The sequence below is a fragment of the Medicago truncatula genome, chromosome 5 (genome assembly GCF_003473485.1).
Source record: "Medicago truncatula cultivar Jemalong A17 chromosome 5, MtrunA17r5.0-ANR, whole genome shotgun sequence".
In the NCBI taxonomy this organism is placed as follows: domain Eukaryota; kingdom Viridiplantae; phylum Streptophyta; class Magnoliopsida; order Fabales; family Fabaceae; genus Medicago; species Medicago truncatula.
The window spans coordinates 1608233-1630996 of record NC_053046.1 but is presented as its reverse complement, the minus strand read 5'-3'; the positions used below and the strand labels follow the sequence as shown (position 1 = coordinate 1630996).

Genomic DNA, 22764 nt, shown 5'->3' with positions numbered 1-22764 from the left:
ACACCCACGAGTGTTATACTCATTTGAATCACATCCGTGTGTTTTTAATATGTGATGGAAATTTGTCATAAATAATCCCATAACTCAACCAAATTTGGAGGCAATATCTAACTTGTGATGGATTTTTTTATTTAATATCTTGATTTTGGGATTTTTCTTGATTTGATAATTATTGGGTTTATTGACAAAGATGATGAATACAAAGGGATATAAGGGGTTAATTAAAAGTTTATTAAGTTTTTAAAACTATTATTGAAATAAACAAATTAGTGACATGTATATTAAAATGAGTGAGATCACACCGCTGAACTACCTACAAAAAAATACACTTACAGTTTGATCAAACTCTGCTCTTCGAATGCAGCTTCTAACCTAGTTACTCGAAAACTGAACAATCAAACGCTTCTCTTTCGTTTATTCACCGAAAGAAAAAAACACTCTTTCTCCTTCAATTCACCTTCACAGAAACAAGATACTTAAACAAACTATGGAGTTTCCAGAGCAACCTGAAAAACCCAACAACACCATCACTGTTTCTGTCAAAGAAAAACCAAAACCAAAACGATTCATCAAAAACCAAATCCCAGATTCAATCCTCAACGACCCACTTCTCAACGCCGCAATCTCAATCCTTCCTTCAAACTACTCCTTCGAAGTTCACAAATGCGTTTGGCGCGTCCGTTCCACCGCCGCTAAACGCATCGCTCTTCAATTCCCTGAAGGTCTTCTCATGTACTCTCTTATCCTCTCTGATATCTTTACCACCTTCGCTGGTGTAACTCACTGTTACGTTCTTGGTGATGTTACTTATGGTGCTTGTTGTATTGATGATTTCTCTGCTATTGCTCTTGGTGCTGAGATTCTTATTCATTATGGTCATAGTTGTTTAGTTCCTATTGATTCTACTAAGATTCCCTGTCTTTATGTTTTTGTTGATATTAAGATTGATGTTGATCATTTAGTTGATACTGTTAAGTTGAATTCTAAGGATTTAGGGTTTATGGGTAAAAGGGTTATTCTTGCTGGGACTATTCAGTTTGCTTCTGGGATTAGGGCGGTGAAGCCTGAATTGGAGAAATTAGGGTTTAGGGTTTTGGTTCCACAGTCGAAGCCGTTGTCTGCTGGTGAGATTTTAGGGTGTACTGCACCGAAAGTGGGGAAAGAATTGGATGATAAGGAAGAGAGTGTTTTGGTGTTTGTGTCAGATGGAAGGTTTCATCTTGAAGCGTTTATGATAGCGAATCCGGGGGTTAAGGCTTTTAGGTATGACCCGTATGTGGGGAAGTTGTTTTTGGAGGAATATGATCATGTGGGTATGAAGGGGTCGAGGAAAAATGCGATTTTGAAAGCGAAGGAGGCGAGGAATTGGGGCGTTGTATTAGGGACTTTGGGTAGACAAGGGAATCCTAAGATTTTGGAGAGATTGGAAATGAAAATGGGGGATAAAGGATTTGATTATACTGTGGTTTTGATGTCTGAGCTAAGCCCTTATAGAATATCTCTGTTTGAAGATTCTGTGGATGCTTGGATTCAGATTGCTTGTCCTAGACTCTCTATTGATTGGGGAGATGCTTTTGTAAAACCAGTTCTGACTCCTTTTGAGGCTGAGATAGCACTGGGATTGATACCTGGTTGGTGGGAGAAAACTCAGGTGCAGAAACAGGGTTGTGAAGATGTTACAGGTTGCAATAAGAGCGATTGTTGCTCTAACGGTAGCTGCGGAAATGCCAAGGCGACTGAAGATTTTGGTGGAGATTATCCGATGGACTATTATGCTCAAGATGGAGGGGAGTGGAATTCCTCTTATATGAAAAAGCCTAGCCGTCCTGCTAGGAAAATTTCAGTAACTTCTGTCGCTAATAGCGTCACTTCCCAATAGTCTTAAATTTGCTTAGCTGTTTTTGTTATACAGTACTTATAATGCTTTGCTCCAAACGGCAGAGTCAAATAGTTTATTATTTTGTTATTAGCTTAGTCATTTTTGAGAAGTAGACAGTTTTGTTCATTCTTTGTCGATAAGCTATTCTTCTAAAAAGGGCAAGCTAGCAATTTTAAGTTACATGATTCAAATGCTTGTTGCATTCGTGCAAACTATTCGCATGAACTCGTTTCTGCAGCCGTGCTTGTCTGCGGAGGAACTAAGGTAAACATTGATTAACTTGTTTCTTTGTTTCTGTATTTAACTAGTGCTTTGTTTCTGTGTTTCTGGTACTTGTTTATGTGTTTTGGCTTTGTTTTTGTCTATTTTCCCCTGTTCATGTGCTGCATTAGCTTCAAAAGGACCCCAGGAATTAGATTTTCCATATTTTGTACTCTTCAAATATTCAAATGTGATTTGAATTTTGAAGATAGAAAGAAAAACAAAATGTTTGATGGGACTATGCACATTGGCCAAATAGGCAAATACCTAATTTATGTGGGAAGTGTTGGTTTTTAATACCATTTCAAATACTGTTTGTAAGGAATCAGAAAGTTTGCACTCTTTTATTGGGCTTTTTTTAATCATTTTTACTCAAAATTTGTTGCTTCTGTTTGATGAAATTCTACTTCTCTGTATGTGTGGATTTTTACCCATGGCTTCATTGTTTAACCTGGCTATTTGCTAGTGCTAAGCAAATAAACATCAATGTTTGTTTCAAAATACCAAACCTTTTTAAGGATTTTCCTTCTGGTGTTGTTTGATTTGATTGATAATACAAAATCAGTTCAGGTTCTTTATCTAGTAACACAAGGTCTGGACTCCTGACAAACTATTTTCTAATTTAGGTGATGGCTATAACTTCCCTTTATGCCTAATATTGGTCCTTTTGTCAAGTTCAGATTTGTCATGATTTTCTTTCTAAAAAGAGATGAATTTGCATGTACGGAATCTTCTTGTGTCAAGTTCAGTTGGTCATGGTTCATGAAGTGGCTTGCACCATCTTGTCTAGTTAGCTACATAAACAACATCACGGGCATTCTACCATGGTTTTCATTTTCATTTTCCTTCTTACTTTTTGTTTTCTTTGTATTGCTTTACTTTGACACTCCCTGTGCTTTAGCTTAACATCTTTTATGGAGTAATTGAAAGATGACGGGCCATATTGTTTTTGCATACTGCTAATTATTCTCTATATCGTGTTTAAATTAATATCTTTTTATTTTTATGCAGAAATAACATTTCAAGAATGTGTAAACCTTGATGAAGACCTTGAAATAGTTTAGGATGATGGGCCATATGGAGATTTATATTGGTATTCAATATAAATCTTTAAGTTGATTATGAACAACTTGATTATATTGGCACGTAGTTTTGAGTTGATTCTTCTAGTTTTAAGTTGCTGCATAAAAAATGTTTTACAGTATTTTTTTTTTTTTTTTGACCAAACAGTATGTTGTTTTTAACAATTTGAGTATGATGATTTTGATGTGCAATTGTTGCCTTTATAGAAGTAATGAAATAGTGTAATTTTTGAGTAAAGATCTTAATTTTATTAAAGCAAAATTGCACATGTATAATTGTACTGTAGTGTTTATCATCGTCAAAATTGTCATTTGTATAATTTTTTTTCTTTTTGAATGGCAAATATATGTAAGAAAAAGTAACAAATGTACAAAGAGAAATGGAATACACAAGGTGACCAAAAACACCTACAACACCACCACCAAAGGACGCCACGAGATTAAAATCAACACGAAAACTGTCATTTGTATGATTAAAAGTTAAGTTTACCCAAAAGAAAAATAAAAGTAATTATAAAAGTTTAGACCGTTTGATTGACCTTCATTCTATATCTACTTGTGGTGCATATGTTAGTATAAATCCCTTCTAAAAATATTTTAACAAGAGGGAGTGAAATATATTTCAATCATCATTCAAGGGAGCAAACTCTAATTTTCTATAATATGTAAACTAATCATCATTCAAGGCTCCCTCAGGTGTCTGAAGAGGATATGTGGTTCTGGCAATTCAATTCGGCCAAACGTTACGTTGTGTGTAATGCATATGATTACTTGACTGTAATGGATTCTAATGTTGTTACTGATGACAACTATAATATTTGGTTCAAAGTTGTTCCTCTTAAAGTTTCTTTGTTTGTTTGGCGTTTGCTGTTTAATAGTCTCTCTACAAAGGAGAACCTTTTGAAAAAAGAAATTATTTCTTTGAACGATTGTTTTGCTTAGGTGGGTGTGATGCGTTGGAAGATAGAGATCATTTTTATTTGCAAGATGTGATTTTTTTGTAGACCATGGTCCTTGGTGGCTAATTGGTTAGGTTTCACAGTAGTTTGTCAAGGTTCTATTAACAAACATCTTTTGCAATTTACCACTTTATGTGACTATTTGAAAAGGGAGTGGCCTTTGTTGAACATTGATTGGTTATGCACGGTCTGAATTATTTGGAAGGAATGCAATTGCCGGATTTTTCCAGCAAAAAGAGGTAAATTTGAATACTTTGTGTGAGAAGATCAAGCTTCATTGTTTTTGATAGATGAAATCAAAATTCATTACTTTTGATTTCGACTATCTTTTTCGGAAGCTTAATCCTCGTCAATGCTTGCCTGTAATCTCTTAGTTGCTTTGTTATTCCTGTGCTTGTCCTCTCAAATATTTTGGTGGATTTCAATAACATATGAAATGAATATAAATCAATTATAATACAGTTTGTATCATTATTTGGACTATATCAATACTTTTTTTTTTCCCTTTGTAATTTTTTTTGAGATAGACGAAATGACAAAGCCATATATAAACTCACACACACAAGTGGAGGTATCGGGGTTCGAACCGCGGTTATGATGTCCGGCCTAACAATTTCAACATTTTTGTCAGTTGAGCAAGGACTTGTGGATAAGATTATTTCATTTTAATGGAAGTGTTACTTATTTTTATTTTTTTATCTATCTATCTATAGTCTTTTTGAAAGGATAAAGAAAATAGTCTATTTTGCCTCTTTTGGGCCGACCTTTTCATTTTCTAAAATTATCATCAATTTTCAATACAAATAACACATATAACAAATAGACAAGATTAAATTCAAATATTAAAATAAAAGTGTAACAAATACGATATGCGTATATATATGTCCAACTTTTTTTCCTTCATCCTTTAAAAAGTGTAACAAACTAGATTAATATATCTATACTTACTTTTTCATTATCCCAATTATACCCTTAAACAATTTTTTCTATTATAAAGATTGTTGCTGGTGTCATTAAAAAAAAAAAAGAATTTAGATTATATATAATTATGGTTAGTTTGATTGTTATAACTTGAAAGCAACAAACATATATATTTTTAGTTTTAATCAAATTCAAAATTTCATTAAAAAAAACAGTGTTTATAATTTTCAAACGTTAGCACAATAAAAAGAGCAGAAAGACGGGCACGTGAGTGTCCATCTTTTCGCTAATTATAACTAGTGAAAAGATGCTTTATGTTCTTTTTATTGCGCTAAAGTTTGAAAATTATGAATGTTGTTTTTTTTATGAAATTTTGATTTTGATTAAAAGTTAAAATATAAATGTTTTTTGCTTTATAAAAAATCAAACTAACTACGATTATCTATTTCAATGACACCATCAATATAACAAAAATATATAATCTAAATTGTTTATTTTTTTAATGACACCAACAACAATCTTTAATATGGAAAAAGTTGTTTAAAGGTATAATTGGGATAATAAAAAAGTAAGTATAGATATATTAATCTAAATTCTTATTTTTTTAATGACACCAACAATAATTTTTATTATAGAAAAAGATGTATAAAGGTATAATTGAGATAATGAAGAAGTAAGTATAAATATACTCATCTAGTTTGTTACATTTTTTAAATGATAAAGGAAAAAAACCGACATATATATATATATATATATATATATATATATATATATATATATATATATATATATATATATATATATTCATATATTGTTTATTACATTTTTTTAATATCTAAATTTATTCTTATATATTTATTTATTTTTAACGAGAAAAGTGGTGCAGCAAGGAGCTACAACCACCAAAAATATATTAAATAAAACAAAGATAAAAGAACAAAAAGTAAGGAGGGGGACCAAACCAAGACCTCCCTAAGAGGAAATAAACCTAAACATAGGCCAACCTATCTTGTTTTCTACATAGAATCTATGGATAAAAGGAGGAACATGGTTCCAGTAGGTGAGATGGTCTAAGGATAAACCAAAATTAGCCAAGCCATCAGCACATTGGTTACCTTCCCTGAAGACATGGGAAACAAAAAAATTCATACTACTGATCAGGAACAGACAATTGTTCCACCTGTTTCTTAAGTTCCAATGAATAACAGACTTAGACTTGAAAGCATTTACAACTAAGGAGGAATCAAGTTCAAGCCAAAGATGTGACCAGTTTCTAGCAGCTGCAATCTCTATAGCTCTCATAGCACCTGACAATTTAGCATGAAGAGCATTTCCATTTCCAGTGTTCTCAGCAAAGCATAGGAGAAAGTATGCGTTAGAGTTCCTAAAAGTTCCCCCACAGGCAGAAGTATTGATATTTGCTGAGCCATTAGTGTTACAATTGATCCAAAGAGGCTCTGGTAATGCTAGAAAAGATTCTATTTTTAAGTAGTGAAAGAATTACCTCGGAATTTATTATCTTCAGTAATTATCCCAAAAGCTTCTGCAGTTTCACGAATCATGATGCCACCAGTTCCAATAAAATGGGTTAGTTTACACTCCACAACTGCATAACAGGTGGACATAGTGCAGTCAGTGATAACTACAGACAATTATTTAGGAGGTAGAGGCTAAAATATTTGTATTTGTTTTGAAGGAGTCTCAAAAGCACAGCTCTTTTCTAAATTTAAAGGACAATGCATGTTGAGTCATCTAGACAGAGTTTGGATATAGAAAATTATCAACATGATAACATTAAACTAAAACAACACTAATAGAAATGCATTTTAAAAGAATTGATTCGATTAAACACCTAAAAACATTCAACATAAGTTCTAACAACTTTTTAAAAAAAATCCAAGTGTAAGGAGCATCAAAAAATGGTATGCGTGCCACTGGGAATGGAAAGGGAGGATTCAAATGAGAAACATTCCTGGAGAAGAAGACCTAGGTATGCCCTGAACCAATCAGAAGCTCATCTTACTATTGAACTTATTGCAAGTTGCAACAATAAAATACCAATGATTGCATAAAATACTTCTACTCCAACTCTTTCTAAGAACACCAAAAGTAGGCATTCACAGGTTTCAGTACAGCGGCGCAACAATTTTAACACACCTTTCAATGCATATGAAATGTTTACACATAAAGACATAAGCATCCGAGGGAAATAATTGACATCCAACCAATGAGAAAATAACTATCCTTGTAATTATCCAAAAAGCTCAAGATAAATGAAATGGTTTAGCATTTTCTGTTGTAGCCTTGTAGGTGTTCACAACTCATCCAAAAACAAAAAACAAAAATAGAGTGTGGTCAAACCTAAAATAATAGCACCATGTAGATCTGCACCTAGGAGACATTGAGCCAATTGATTATTCCTGGAACAATAAACAGGTTTGTTGTCATAATTACAAAAGCCATGAGAGAATAAAAGTTCTGAAAAACTTGAAGATAAGAATCTGTGAAATTCATCAATAGCAAGGATACAAAAACAGTACCCAGTGGATTTAAGCAACAACTTTATATAATCTTTCCACATGTCATGCATTGGCTTGAAAATGTCAAATCTGTAATCAAAATGAACAGTGATTACTGATTAGGTAATCAAAAGAATATCATTGTAGACAAATTTAAGCAATTAGAATAAAGCAAAATGAATAACACTTTATTTGTTCCTAGCATGAATCTAAGAATTCCCCAATGAAAGACGAAATGAAAAATTTCTCACAACAGTATACACTACCACAAACTGCAGGGCTGTAGCAGTAATGACAAGGACCAACATACTTCAATAAAGTGTAGTTTAGAGACCTTGAACTTACTTATGGAACTCTTTAGGAAGATCCATTGATCCATGTTTTTTATGTTGTTTCATGGACATGTGCTTCTTAGAACGTTTTGAATGAAGTTGCAAAGCCCTTGTTTGAGAAGATGAAGAAAGTGCGCGTCCTTGCACAAAATTATCAAGAAGGATATAGCTGTCGATTCTCATGCTTCTAGATCCTTGCATGTACTTTTGTGCTGCATCTCCCTTCTGAAGAAGTTCATGCAATATTCCGGAAACTGAACCTCCTCTTTCAGAAGAAAACTGCAGAATATAAGTCAAATTAGAACAATCAGGGAAGTTATAATCTTAGATTGATTCTTTTTTAGAGTTCAGACTTCAAAGGAGATTGACCATATTGACTTTTCGGAATTATAAAAGAGAAGTTGATCTGAAGTAAATACCTCCCCATTAGTTGTGAGCAGATTTTCATTTACAGCCACAGAAAGTTGGGCATATTCTGGACCATCTTCTTTCTCTGCAGATTAATAGTTAGTCACTTCAGTTTCCCACATAAATTGAAGTTACAAATTAAATATAATTACAGAAAACCTTCAAAAATCAAAATGAAGAAACTTAAGAAAGAATCTTAGTCTTGCTGTTATATCGACTGTACAGTACCTTGTGAAATGGCACGACCAAAAAGACCGAAATTCCCTAAGAAAAGGAAATAAAAAAGTATCAGCTTTAACAATAAACAAGAATAAAATCTTACATTCTAGCCCAAAAAAATGCATTTGGGTTTATCTTATGACATAAATAATTGCATAACTGTTTGGAAGAGCTTAAGAAAATAGTTTATGATATGATCATGGACTGTTTTCAGCTTATGTTCATAAGTTCCTCCACATTGCTTATTCTCTCTTGAATTGTATAAACAGCTTATGCATAAGCTCTTGTATGATATGATACTCCCTCCAGCCTTAAAAATAATCATAAGCAAAAAGTACATGTATTTGAACCACATACATGTACTTTTTTTACTTATATTTAAGGCCTGATGGAGTCAAGGTCCGTTTGGATTGGCTTATTCTTGGGCTTATGCAAAACAGCTTAAGCAAATAAATAAACTTTTATGTATTTTCATAAGCTTGTCAATGTAGTTTATGGAAAAACAACTTGTGAAGATACAATTTTTGTTAGTGAGAACTTAAGAATTAACATAAAACTGTATTTATTTGCATAAGCTAATTTTTCATAAGCTCAAAAATAAGCCAATCCAAACGGGCCCTAAGTGTCATATTGAATAAGTGCTTAATAGTATATCTTAATTAAACAAAATAAAATTGAATTACCTTTGTTGGGTGTATCCAACGATGGACGACATAAAGGCAAGGACGGATCATTAGAAGTAGAGGGTGGTGGAATAGGTGATTTTACATCTTCATTTATAGACTTAATGATTTTCTTTTCCTTTAGGATATGTTCATGATTTATATCCCTTTTGTTTTTCTTTTCTTTTAGTTTATGTTCAGTTTGAATTCTTCTCTCCAAAGCCTCCATTGCACGTTTCCTTGATTCAGCAGCCATTGATAAGAAATCTGGCAATATCACTTCATTAATTAGTTCTTCTCAAAATTCTAGTATATATGACTTGTTTGAATAAACAGCTTAATTAAGTGATTATAGCATAAGTGGTTACAGTAGAAGCTAATTTTATAACAATGGGTTGAAATAATTTATAAATATTAGAAAAACAAAATCGATTTGGAAGAAACTCACTATAGGATTACGAACTTCACGATGGCGGGGCACGAACCGTAGACGGAGGGCGGAGCAGAGGCTGCACGGGACAGAAGAGATGTTGCTGGCAATAGAAAGAGGATACAGACGAGGGAAGAAGAGATTCTGAGAAAGGACACGAGAGAGAAGAGAAATAAGGGTTTTTCTTTTGTTAAAATTATTTTTTAATTCAAACATTACACACGTGCCATTTTAATTGAAAATTATATATGACGTTCATGTGTGGGTTGAATGGGTCAAAATTGATTTGGGGATCAAAACTGTAAAATGGGACAATACTTAGAGGGTTGAGTTGTAATTTATTTTGTTAATGGCCAAAATTACAAGATCGTCATACTTAGGGGGTCAAAACTGCTATTAAGCCAAAGTTTTATATGATTTATGAGTTTTTTTTCGTGGTGTAGGGATTTGATCACCGGACCTTATATATAGTTTTAAATCAACACATGAATATCTAAAATATTATTAAAAAAAACCTTTGATTTTTTGTGTCAAAAACATAAAAACTCATGAGGGCGTTCTACGATAGATATTTAGGCTGATGTTTAATTTAGCATAGAATTAGATGGTTACAGTTGTTGACATGCTTTTTTAGATTGATGGTTAGGAGAAGAGGCTTGGAAGTGGTGGTGTCGATTATTGGCGTGAGAGGGGAAATGTTGGGGGGAGTGTTATGTGCTTTTAACTAACATTTTTCTTCAGTGTGACATGGAAGACATGCGTAGTTGGCAACACACGTCCGACAAAGGGTACACTGTTAATAGTGTGTACAAGTCGTTGACGACAATGGAGCAATGTAATCAAGATAAATGTTAGAAAATTATATGGAATAAATCTAGACCAAAGTGTTTATCTTTGCTTGGAGGCTTTTGCAGAATCACCGTCCTACAAAAGATAATCTTGTTAGACGAGGTATTATTCAACCACATTTGAATGTTTGTGTTGGTGGTTTTAGCCTAGAGGAGAATAAGAATAATTTTTTATGGGTTGTGAGACTTTTAGTAGCATTTAGGTGTTATTGCGACATTGGTTGGGTGTACATCAAGTTAACCCTTCATTTTGATTGATCTTATTGTGCAAATTAGTGCATTGATGGATTGGTCTAAGAAAATAAAGTCTTTGCATATTATTTGCCTTGCTTGTGTTTGGGTGATTTGGAAGGAGAGAAATTTATGTTATTTTTGACAAAAGGAGGAAATGATTTCTCACTTGATCGACAAAGTTAATCGTTTAATGTTTTATGCGATTAACTATTTAATGGTGGCTGGTCTTTGGTTTGTTCATTGTGGATTTTGATGTAAATATATATAGGTTCATACAGGCACTTCATGTTTGTTTGTCCGTTATTTTTTATTGTCATAATGCGTATAATTTACGAACATTAATTTTTATGAAATTTTGATTAAATTTATCTTGAATTTGGATAAAATTATAGGTATAGATAACATATATCTTGCAATTTTATATTGTAATAAACTATTCTTTTTCATAAAAAAAATATATTGCACCAAACTATACTTATATTTTTTAATGATACCAACAATAACAAATATCTTTCATTTTTATTTTTTTGGTAGATTAGCAAATATCTTTTATATTGTTGGTATTATGAAAGTGCAAATATAATATAACAAATAAAGTATTCCCTAAAAAAATATTTAATTTAAATTCTTATCTTTTTGAATGATATCACTAAAATATCATTCTTAGGCCCCGTTTGGATTGGCTTATTTTGAGCTTATATGGGCTTATCTACTCCCATAAGCCTTTTTAAAGGTGTTTGGGTAAATAAATAAAAATAGTTTATCATAGTTTCATAAGCTGCTTATGCCATATTTTAATAAGCCTAAATTTTCAGCTTACCCTCCGGCTTAACAAGGAGCTTATGAATTTATGTAACCTCCTTCGATTCTCTTTGAATCCACTTTTTCAAAACATATATTTTAATTTTTTTGTTTTTGTTTTTAGAAACAAACATATATTTTAATTATAATGTTAGTTATCTTTGGCGTGCATGAGTAACAAAATTGCTATATACTTATCTTACCAAAGTAACACACATAAATAAGATTATTATTTTTTTAAGGAAGATTTTTATTATTTTTTTGTTACGTAACAAAATGAAACTGAATAAATAAAACAAACTTAACTTTTGTTTTTTTGGTAACAAATTGTACACTATTATCTTTGATTTTTGTGCTTCGATTCTTTGATTTTTTTGTTAAATTAAAAATATTTAAAATTTCGATAATTGCTCATGTAATGTCAGATCCAAACACTTCAATTTATGTAAGTACTTTTTAGTGTACATATCCAAACATAAATAGCTTATCAAGTATAAGAGCTTATGATGTAAGCTCTAATTTTATTAGTCCTAATGCCATAAGCATCTATATAAGCTGTTTATCCAAACAGTAATCAAATTTATTTAAAGGTATAGTTGGAAGTAAAAAATTCAGTCTAAATCCATGTATTCCCTTTATATTCTACCAACATTTATGTGTTAATGCGTATAAAATTTCGAAGAGTAGTTTTTATGTAATTCTGATTAGAATTATAGGTATTGATAATATATATTTTACACATGTTCTAACAAACTATATATATTCTTTTCATTGATTTCAACAATATAAAAGATATTTGCTAATCTATCAGGTAATCTTTTTCCTAAAACCTTAAGCCATAAGTTATTTTGCTATAGATAATATATATTTTACATTGTAACAAACTATATATATTCTTTTCAATGATTCCCTTGTTAGATTTATTAAAAAGATTTAGTAAAGAAATAGAAACCATAAATAAGAGCGTCCCTTGCTTATAGTTAAAATATCACCAAATCTTTTTTTACTTTTTGATTTGAATCTTCGTAAACCCTCCTCTTCTATATAACAAGATTCAGTAACAAAATACTGACTCGATAAAAAGATTTAGTAACAAAATAGAAACCAGACTTTGAATAAGATAATCTTCATAAACCCTATTCTATAAAGACACACACTTGATAACAAGTTAAAGAAGCCACACACATTCTCAACTCAGCACAACAAGAAGATCGAACACTTTGTGAAAGAAAAGAAAAAGAAAGCTATGATGAAGATGAATGAAAATATGGAAGCCATGTTGGAAAAGAAAGCTGCTATGGCTAGGAAGAAGATCAATGCATTGATGCAAAATATGGAAACAATGGAAGAAAGGAAATTCAACCCTTTCCCTCACTTTACTTTGCATAATCTGTTATCTTATTATGCACCTCAGCTTTATACCGAAAAAGATTTAGCACAAATAGAGAAAATCAATCAACATCTTCGCCAAGAAACAAAATTGCCTCTTAATATTCCACAAAGCACAATGAAAGGAGAAGCAGTGAATAAGAAGAAAAGGTGTCGCTCAAGTGATGAAGGTAGCATGGCTGATAAGGCGAAAAGAAGAGTGAAACCAAAGAGCACGAAGAAGATGGTACCAAAAAAACAAGATAAGGAAAAATTGTCATCACCTCCGCCAATATTGCCTATTGATGTCGAGATCAAGATCAAAGAGTTGAATGGCACTGATATCAAACATATCATGTGTAAGGAATTGTTTGATTCAGATCTCAGTAAACACCAAAGTCGTCTTTTAATGTCACTTAAAGAAGATATAGCTGATGATTTTCTCAACGACACAGAGAAGAAGACTTTTGGTAGAAAGGATCGGGGCACTAAAAGTAAACTGGTTGGTATAGAAGTGATTGTGTTGGACCCTTCTTTTAGAGAGTTCACAATGTCTTTGAGGAAGTGGGGCAAAAGTCTTTACAGTCTTGTACAAGATTGGAAACATGTTATGAGGCAAAATAGTTTTGAAATTGGTCAAAAACTCAACATTTGGACATTTAGGGTCAATAGCAAGTTGCACTTTCTACTCGACAAAAATTAGGTAATAGCTATAAACTTGTTTATTTGTTTCTGCATTTAACTGTACTTTGTTTATGCGATTCTGGAAGCTTGATGAAGAAGACTTGAAATAGTTTATAAGGAGATGGACCAGTATCAGCCTCTGGAAGAATTAGTCTTACCTAGCTAGGAAGAATTACATTACATAGTCCTCAAGAGTTTATATTGGTATTCAATTTGATTATGAACAACTTGTAAAAGTATTTTTTACAAGCCACGTAGTGTTTGAGTTGTTTCTTCTAGTTTTAAGTAGTTGCATGCAAAATGTTTTATACTGTTTACATTATTATCTTTGTTGATGCATGTTGGTCCATTTTAATCTTTCAACCTTATTGTTTAAATTACTTGAAATATAATTGAATGGAACTCAACTTTTAAATTTCTTATGGTGATTTTGATGTGCAATTGCTGCCTTTAGAGAAGAAGTAATGAAATAAGAGGGCAAGGGTTTGACTCTATACCCAAATTTCATTTATAAAGAAAATTTTATTTGTTATATTTTTATAATTTAGAGACCAAACAAAAGAAACCAATCAATTGTAGGTTAGTATGATTTTGATTTTCGGATGGAATAATTATCGGTCAGATTTTAGTTAGCTTCGGGCCGAACTTCGGATTATCGGCACTTTTTTTGAGAATCGAAGGTTTAATAAAAGACAACAAAAGAGAGAGGGATGTTTTAGATATCAAATTAAAATTTTATTATTGATTTTTCAATTGTTAATTATTTTATTTTGTTTGGATACTTCATTATTTTTGTTAGTGAATGAAACACAATGAAAAAGAAAACAGAGAAAAGCAAAGCTATTTCTTAAATAAATCATCATCATCATCATAGCTAAGAAGAGACTATGTAAATCAAAGTGAGGGTCATTCAAAAGGAACATTACAACAAGACGAAAAATCAAACAACGCCGCACAAGACGACAAACGACACAACGTCGCACTCATACGATGAAATCACGTAGAAAAAGCTAGATCTACGTGAAAATCACTTATTTAGATTAAAATGGAGAGAAAAATATGAAGAAGCTACTCTTTAGTAAATTTGGCAATAGGTCGGTATGAAAATTCGCATCAACATTACATTTCATTACAAGAGGGGGATGTTTGGTCGAAAATTCGCACTCATTTGTTAAATGTTGTTTCACCCCGGATAATTTATTTACTTTGCTTGAAAGTTTTTGCTTCTTTGTCCAAAAAGGAAAACGGATAATAGGCTTGGTTAAAATTTACAAATAGTGAAATGAAATATTTTCTTCTATTATAAATATATCCAAATGATGATAATGTATCATGCTTATATGCAATAGTGAGTGACTTTATCCATATATGGGGTTTATCCTATTTTGTAGAGTGTCATGGTATGAGTTTCTTCTGCATAACCATCCATTATATACTTAGATCTTCTTTGGTCTTTGGCAAAAATTGAAGGCTCGTTAAAAATGACACATCATCAAATTTGAGTCAAATTTTATGGAGGGACTTAAACTGATTAATTTTAAAATAGGGGGACCAATTCCGTAAGCAAGGTAAAGTATAAAATAGGGGGACTAAAATTGTAATTAAGCCAAAAATGAAAAACAGTGGACCATATAAAGACAAGGAAAGAATGTGAGTATAACAAAGAAAAACTAACACATTCCTTTCTTAATCTACAACTCTCCCACACACAAAACAAAAACCAATTACTTGTTTAACATTTATATGTAGTATAAGATATAAATAAATATCATGAACTAAGGAGAAAACAAGAGCATTCGAAATCATTTGCCACACCTTTTGACTATAGATCCTATGAACCGGAAATATAGATAGAAATAGCCATCATAGCACCAAAAGGATTGATTTAGGACAATGAGAAAGTGAATGTGACAAATGGATGTAAAGGGTTCAATATCATGCCCCCAAAATTGAAATTCAAATCTAAACTATTCAGCAAAGCTCCTCAAACTGATAATTCATTATAATTAACGCTTAGGGATTCAGAAACCCTTTTCAAGGAGCAGTTAAAGACTAAGAATCAAGGAAATCAGGATTGATGAAGTAAAACACATATAGGAGATCGAGAAACAGAACGAAATAGCCGAGCAATATAGTCAATCATTTTCTAAACCAGGCCAACAAGATAACTGGCCAGTCTTACAGCATAGATAATGATTAGTGAACATCTAGATTAAAGTTTACAAAAAGACATCATTTGCATCCTAGAACCAGATTTGAATTTTTTTTCAAAAATCGCAACTAGCCAAATCATAACTTGTGATTTAACATAACCCTGCCTAGTGTATGGAAATTCCTTCTTATCAGCTGTACTCTTCACCAAATTCTTCACCATCAGACGAGGATGAAGATAAATTTTTCAAGTCACCAAAAGATGATGGAAAACATGTAGTTTCTAAGTCTTAAACAGTCAGTTGAGACAGAGATAGACCTTCCGTTTCTTCCCGCAATTTAAACTTTGCACACCTATATAAATTAAAACAATATTTGGGAATAATGGTTAAGTAATATTAGCTAAAACTGCAAATTGCAGGGGATGGAATACACTTAAGAAACAATTTACTACTTAGCAACTAAGAACGTTCAAATAACTGACATTACAACAACTGTCCATTTTCTCCTCCTCCATCAACACGAAAGTATATAGGAAATTTAGATGTAATTAGTAACAAAAGATTGCGTCCACGTGATTTTTTTCCTATTAACTATCAGAGCCAGATATGTAATTAAAGGTGGTAGATATTAGATAACCAAAAAAACTATAATTATAAAAAAAAAATATAAACAACACCATAAATATATTAGTTGTAAAAGCAATTGATTGCGGAAACATCACAACCTAACAACAAGTCTTCCTTTCTCCAAACAGAATGGCAAAATAGGAAGTCCCTTTGAAAACTTGTCTTATGATTAAAATTAATTACTATGACTTGTATGGGAACATCGACCATCAATCAGATTCAAACGCCAATAAAAATAAAATATTTGAAGCTACATTCTTACCTTGAGTGGATATTCAGCACCTCAATATTGTCCCCTTTCAAGACATCCTTCAATGAAATTAGACTTGGAATATGCGGGATTATTTCAAAACAATCTGAACGACTCCCATGAATTTCAAAAGCTTTGCATCGATATTTCGCAGGTTCATAATAGATTAAACAATTGTAATCATATAACAATATGGCAGCACCTTCTTCAAAGTGTTGTATCGGCCATAAACCCGAACACCATGAAAAAGGATTGAATGAAGTATCGTACTTGTAAACCTTAGTCCATGATTCTTCAATGCCATATTCCTTCATAACCCACATTGGAACATCAGATAAAAAGGTAGTCACAAATGTAAAGAAATCCCTTTAATTCTCCCATGCTAACATGGCTGTTACCACAAGTTCCATTATTATGATTTCCAAACTCATGTGGAGGAGAAGGAAATGACTGCAACCTCTCACTTTCAAAACAGAAAACCAATATTGACATTTGCTCACCCTCATATCTTATCCAATGAAGTGCACCATTCACACAAGTGGGATTCTTAAGCATCCAAAAAGAAATTTGAGGATCCACTTCAACATTTCTCCAGGATGGTGTTCCAAGTGTGTTTATCTCAAGGATCACAATCTTAAACTCCAACGCATTGGCACGTTTAACATATCTCACCCTCATGTTTATCACCTTATATTCATTAGTTTTAGGTTGGAAACCAAAAGCAGCTCGTCCTTGCCTTCCTACCCGAGTTTGATTCGCGGTAGATTCAGGAAGTCTTATGAACTCCCCAGTGATTGGGTTGCAGATCACTAATGGGTTTCCGAAATATGGGTCAGACAAACAAAGTAAACCATTGCAAGAATTCACAATATTAAACTTATCAAAATCACTGTTGCAAGCAATATAAAGACTTTGTCTACCCGTATCACTGTTCTCATCCTTTTTCCCCGAAACTAATCTCGCAGCACGAAAAGGGCGCTTGGATTCATTATTGATCTCGTCACTTTTATCCCTAAATGATCTGAGAGGAAGCTTGAACATAGGCGCAAGCTTCACACGATCGTTGCTTCCAATCTCAAACTTTTCAGGTTCACACTCAAGAAGGTACAAGGTTCTTGATACTCGGTAATAGTCATTGGTCCGAATCATGAGACTAAGTGGTGATCGCTCAAAGTGCGATTTAGCAAAATGTGATTCTGAAATCAATGTTTTCCAAATTTTGCACACAGATTTACAAATGAGAAGCGACTTAATAGGAAGTTGAAGCAGAATGCGGGCAGTGACGTGAGATGAAAGATTATCAAAAAAGGGAAAACTTCATCATCATCACTCTCTGTTCTTGCAGCAGCAATTGAAATCTTTTTTCTTTTCATGACTACAATAAGTTGTAAAAAGAAAAATTAAGTTAAATTCAATCACATAAAACAATAAGAAATCAAACATTGAACATTGAATATCTAAAGTAAGAATCAAACATTTCTTTAATTAAAAATGACAACTTTGATTAAAGAAATTTGGGAATTAAGAAAGCGATTATGAAATAAAGTGATTATTGATTGATTAATAACGAAGAATGATTGATTATGAAGAAAATTGCAGTGAAAGAAAGAATTACCTTGAAGAAGTTCGGAACCCTAATTTCGATGGAAAAGCGTTGAAACTTGAAAGAATGGCGAAGGGCTTATGCACACTGAGGAAGGTGGGAATGAATTCTTATATTTTTTCTTAACAAGCAAAAATTAAATAAATCTTTATACTAACAATTTAGAGTTTTTAGAAATAGCCTATTCCAAAATCCTCTCCTCTAATGATGTCCACATCATCATAATCATACTTGGCATTTGTTCCAAAAATTTCTCCTAATTTTTAATACAAGCTTAATTATTATTATTATTATTAAAAACTGTTTTTTATTAATCATTAAATTGTACATAAAATACATAGTTGGTTACTATCAAATAATTATTAATATAGTAATTGTTTCGATTAAAATTTATATGTTACATTAAAAATTTGTATGTTAGAATCAAATGATTATTAATATAATTATTATTCAATTAACATTTATATGGTACATTAAAAATTTGGTAGGTTACAAAATTATAATAAATAACTTGAATAAATTATATTTTGAATTTTGGTCCGTTACACTATGACAGTAACCTACTAATTAAAAATTTAATTGTAGTAATTAGTTTTTAAGGTTATATAATTAATTTTTATTCGTTACAAAATTATATTACTTACTATTAATAAGATATTATTAAATTTCAAATGTTATGAAGTTAATTTTTTGTAGGTTACATGAAATATAATATAATTGTTTAATGCACATTTTATAATATTAAATACGTTGATAATATTAATTTTAAAACGGTCAAATTAATAATTAATAGATATTAACCGTTATGGTACTATTTTTCTATATAAATAGTAGAGTTTTTGGGTTCGAGTACACAACAATCACAAAATATAATTCTTCTTTTTCTGTTCTCTGGTTCTCTAATATTTATTCTAAATAATTTCTGTAATTTTTTCAATTGCAAAGAAAAATGTCTACGAAACACTACTTCATCTCTAATGTTTCGCCAAGAAAATAATCGTGGACATTGATTGTGAGGGTTGTTCGTCTCAAGACTACAAAAATAAAAAACTATCATTTTCTAAGGAGTTGGTTCTAATGGATCAAAGGTACTTTTTTCATACGGTTTTTGTTTTTTGTTTTGTTTAGAGTATAGTGTTTTAATATTTTTTATCTAGGGTGATCGATTATGTGAGTTTATACAAAGAACATTGATCTACAAGTTCAAGGAGCAACACTAAGAGGGAATGGTGTTCACGATTTCCTTCTTTGATTTTGCTTGCAATAGTGGTTCGTATAGACAATCACACAACGAATACAAACTGAATTTTACAATTAACAAAAAAGTCAAAATATCTAAATCTTCTTTGGTCCCTACAAACATGTATTTGTTTACATTGCATGTGATGTTTTCAATGATTTTTAGGACATGAAATGTAATTTGAATCATATTTGTATCATCAAACTAATTTCAAACCCCCATCCCTTTCTAACAACATGAAATAAATTATATATTTATGTAGTTGGTGTCTTGACTGGGGTGGATTTTGTTTGTATGAAGACCTCAAATCAATTATATTAAAAACTCTTCAAGCACAAGATGTGCCCAATAAAGGAAAATACAAAGTTCAAGATGCATAGATACAAAAGAACCAAATCATGAGGTAGAATAACCAAGACACCATAAATGTAAGAATAACCTTAGCATTTTGTATCCAGTAAACGAGAAATGTAATTTTATTAACAACACCATAAACTGATTCTTGTGACATAAATGTAAGAATTTTGGTCTTTTCAAATAATCCAAATGCAAGTCAGCAAAATCAACTAAAAACTAAAACGAATTTTTTTTGGAACAATTGAGAACCACTGAAATGAAGAGTACCCTCACAATAATTAATTGAAAGATCACAATAATTCCAACCACTTTAGAGTATTATGTCATATGCTACTAAAGAATTCACACTAAAAATAAAAAAGATAATTCTCCTCTTTTTCACATCTGCCAGAACATAAAAATAAGTCCATATTTTAACTACTCCATCAAGCTAAGTTGCCATTTATTAGAATTCAGATATTCAAGAGCCTCCACGAAAAGATAGAGACATTTAGAGGAGCTACTTTGTTCCTAATGAGATTTTTTAGAGCCATAGTTTCATCATGCTCCACTTGCAACTAGATGATATACCCCTTTGTCAGGGTACCTTTCACCATGATCAACTTTAAGGAAACTTATCAAAAACGCTAGCCTTAAAAATAATGTTGTCCAACAAATAACAATATATCCCCTGCACCTCATTCCAAGAAAAATTCTATGACATCGTCTCCACCCCATCCAACCCTAACCTACGTATCTCCTTAAATGGCATAGAGTTATTTTGATATAACTCAAAAGTTCTTCTAAATATATCACACAAAGGACCACTATACAACCACGAATCATTGCAAAAAAAGGAGTATTTTTCTCATTCTCTCCACTATCATCAAGTTTTCATCAAACCAATTTCTAATCCCCATCTCTGCCCCTATTTTAACACCATGGAAGTAATTTTACCACACATATGCCTAATTGTCCCCACTCTCCACATGAACTCCCCAACCTATTCTAAGAAGCTAAAATTTTAAAATGCAAACTCATTGATCCATATTAGCCTCCAAAACTATTCACGTAACAAAGATAAGTTGAAATTATGCATTATACGAACCCTGAAGCAACAACTATATCGACCATGACACACCTTATCTCACTTAACCCAATTGACTTTCCTAACTTCCGCACTCTCTCCACACTGAAAATAATAAGGATTCAATAAAATAATTTTTACTTAAATAAGCCTTGAAGAATGAAAGAAATTAAACCAATTGTGGTGGATATTGAAGGAGAATACAAAGATACATTACAAGAACATTGAATTGAATTTGAATGGTGAAATCAATTTGTTTTTGTTTTTAATATATAATACATTATGATATTTAATTATTATTTTAATTATTTGTCGATTATTTTTTAAGAGATATCAGTTTGAACGTACTTTTTTTTCTATCTTCCGGTAAATTTAAAAAGGCGAATCTGAGAATTTTGTTGGCAAAAGTTAAGTTGTTCCTAGGTATGTATTTATAACTATCAACTTGATTATTTAATACCATTGAAACGTACATATTTATTCATTTACTTGAACTATTTTATTTGTTTATTTAGAGATTGGAAAACGATGTTACAAAATTCTTTTCAATCAACTAAGATCAAATTTAACCATTAAATTAAGGAGACAAAAAGAACTCAAGAAAATGTATGCTTATTTTGATGAAGGAGATTTTTTTCCACAATCCTTTTAGTAAATACATTTTCTAATAAATGGTAAAACAATTACCTTTATTTTTAGTTGCCTGATGTATCCCACATTAGCATACCATAATATTTTTTTAACCTTACTCTTAGGATCGCCATTGAGGAGTTGAAGAACTTGCATGAAATTGAGTGGGTTGACATAGATCTCCTACCTTTTTCTTCCCATGTTTGATGGAGGTTTTAGTTTGTGGATTTTGGTTTGGAACATTAAGAAGGAGGAAGTGTTTGCTTGGAAAAAAGGGAAAATGATGAATTCGAAATCATAACTACACTAAAACATAACTACGCTTGATCTCTAATTAAAAAAAAATGAAGAGAGAAGATTAAATAAAATTGTTTTCTCAAATTTTTCTCACTATAGATAATTTGCTTCCGAGAGAAATACTCTCTCCAATCTTTTTTTAGGAACTCTCTCCAATCTTAGATAAAAAAAATAAACAACTACCTTATATTATCTTAAATTAAAAAATATATATAACTTACTTTGACTATATTTAATGTTATTTATCCTAATATACATTTTAATTCAAGTAAGTTTTATTTTAAATATTTTTTTATTCTCATGAAACAAGTTCCAATAGATGGCACTTTTCATAAATTTATCTTTTCTTAGAAACATTTGAGAAAACTAATTGCATATAAGTAAATTTTTTAACTTAGATATTTTTTTATAATTGAAATCCGAGAGAGTATTGTGATTAAATAAAAAAAGCAATAGCTTTATTCAAAGTGGTAGATTTTTTATTATATTTTTATAAGACAGGAGCAAAAAGAATAATCTCAATTAAGTTGGTACTCTACTTTAATCGATTGTCAGTTGCTCATATATATTATCAAAAAAGGAAAAAATTATATGAAATTTGGGAGGACAAAATATCTGATGCAGTCAATCCAAGTGGATCCACCCTAACGGGTAATACATAAAAAAAAAAGATCAACAAAGTGGATTCAAACCTAATTAATTCTAACAAACGAATACCATTAACGATAGACGAGTGTGGAGTAGATTCAACCGCCAACACGGTAATTAACAAATCCACACGCACTAACAGTTTACTGCTATGATCAACATCAAATTAAGAGTCATTTCTGGCCCAACATAGAACCGCAGCCACCTCCAAAGAAAGGGAGGAGACGGCGGATTCGAATGACCCACCATAACCAATCCACACGACGACGAAAAAGGTCTAAAACGG

General features: G+C 31.6%; 3 protein-coding genes and 1 pseudogene across 3 annotated transcripts; 2 read left to right on the top strand and 2 right to left on the bottom strand.

Moving 5' to 3' along the window:
- Nucleotides 1-306: 306 nt before the first annotated feature.
- LOC11442353 (2-(3-amino-3-carboxypropyl)histidine synthase subunit 1) lies at nucleotides 307-3325 on the top strand. The gene is made up of 2 exons (XM_039834514.1): nucleotides 307-2143; nucleotides 3152-3325. The coding sequence occupies exon 1, from the start codon at nucleotides 488-490 to the stop codon at nucleotides 1877-1879; it is 1392 nt and encodes a 463-aa protein (XP_039690448.1). The 5' UTR covers nucleotides 307-487; the 3' UTR covers nucleotides 1880-2143; nucleotides 3152-3325.
- Nucleotides 3326-6087: 2762 nt separating this feature from the next.
- On the bottom strand, nucleotides 6088-9850 carry LOC112421681 (ribonuclease P protein subunit p29). Its single transcript, XM_024783139.2, has 9 exons — nucleotides 9691-9850; nucleotides 9264-9509; nucleotides 8590-8625; nucleotides 8373-8446; nucleotides 7967-8232; nucleotides 7643-7711; nucleotides 7464-7522; nucleotides 6607-6708; nucleotides 6088-6486 (listed from the first exon to the last, which is right to left on the bottom strand). The coding sequence occupies exons 2-9, from the start codon at nucleotides 9496-9498 to the stop codon at nucleotides 6401-6403; spliced, it is 927 nt and encodes a 308-aa protein (XP_024638907.1). The 5' UTR covers nucleotides 9499-9509; nucleotides 9691-9850; the 3' UTR covers nucleotides 6088-6400.
- Nucleotides 9851-12805: 2955 nt separating this feature from the next.
- On the top strand, nucleotides 12806-13626 carry LOC11435529 (B3 domain-containing protein At2g24670). The gene has a single exon (XM_003610824.2). The coding sequence runs from the start codon at nucleotides 12811-12813 to the stop codon at nucleotides 13624-13626; it is 816 nt and encodes a 271-aa protein (XP_003610872.2). The 5' UTR covers nucleotides 12806-12810.
- Nucleotides 13627-15708: 2082 nt separating this feature from the next.
- LOC11439932 (F-box protein At3g07870-like) lies at nucleotides 15709-18010 on the bottom strand (annotated as a pseudogene).
- Between the last annotated feature and the right edge of the window lie 4754 nt (nucleotides 18011-22764).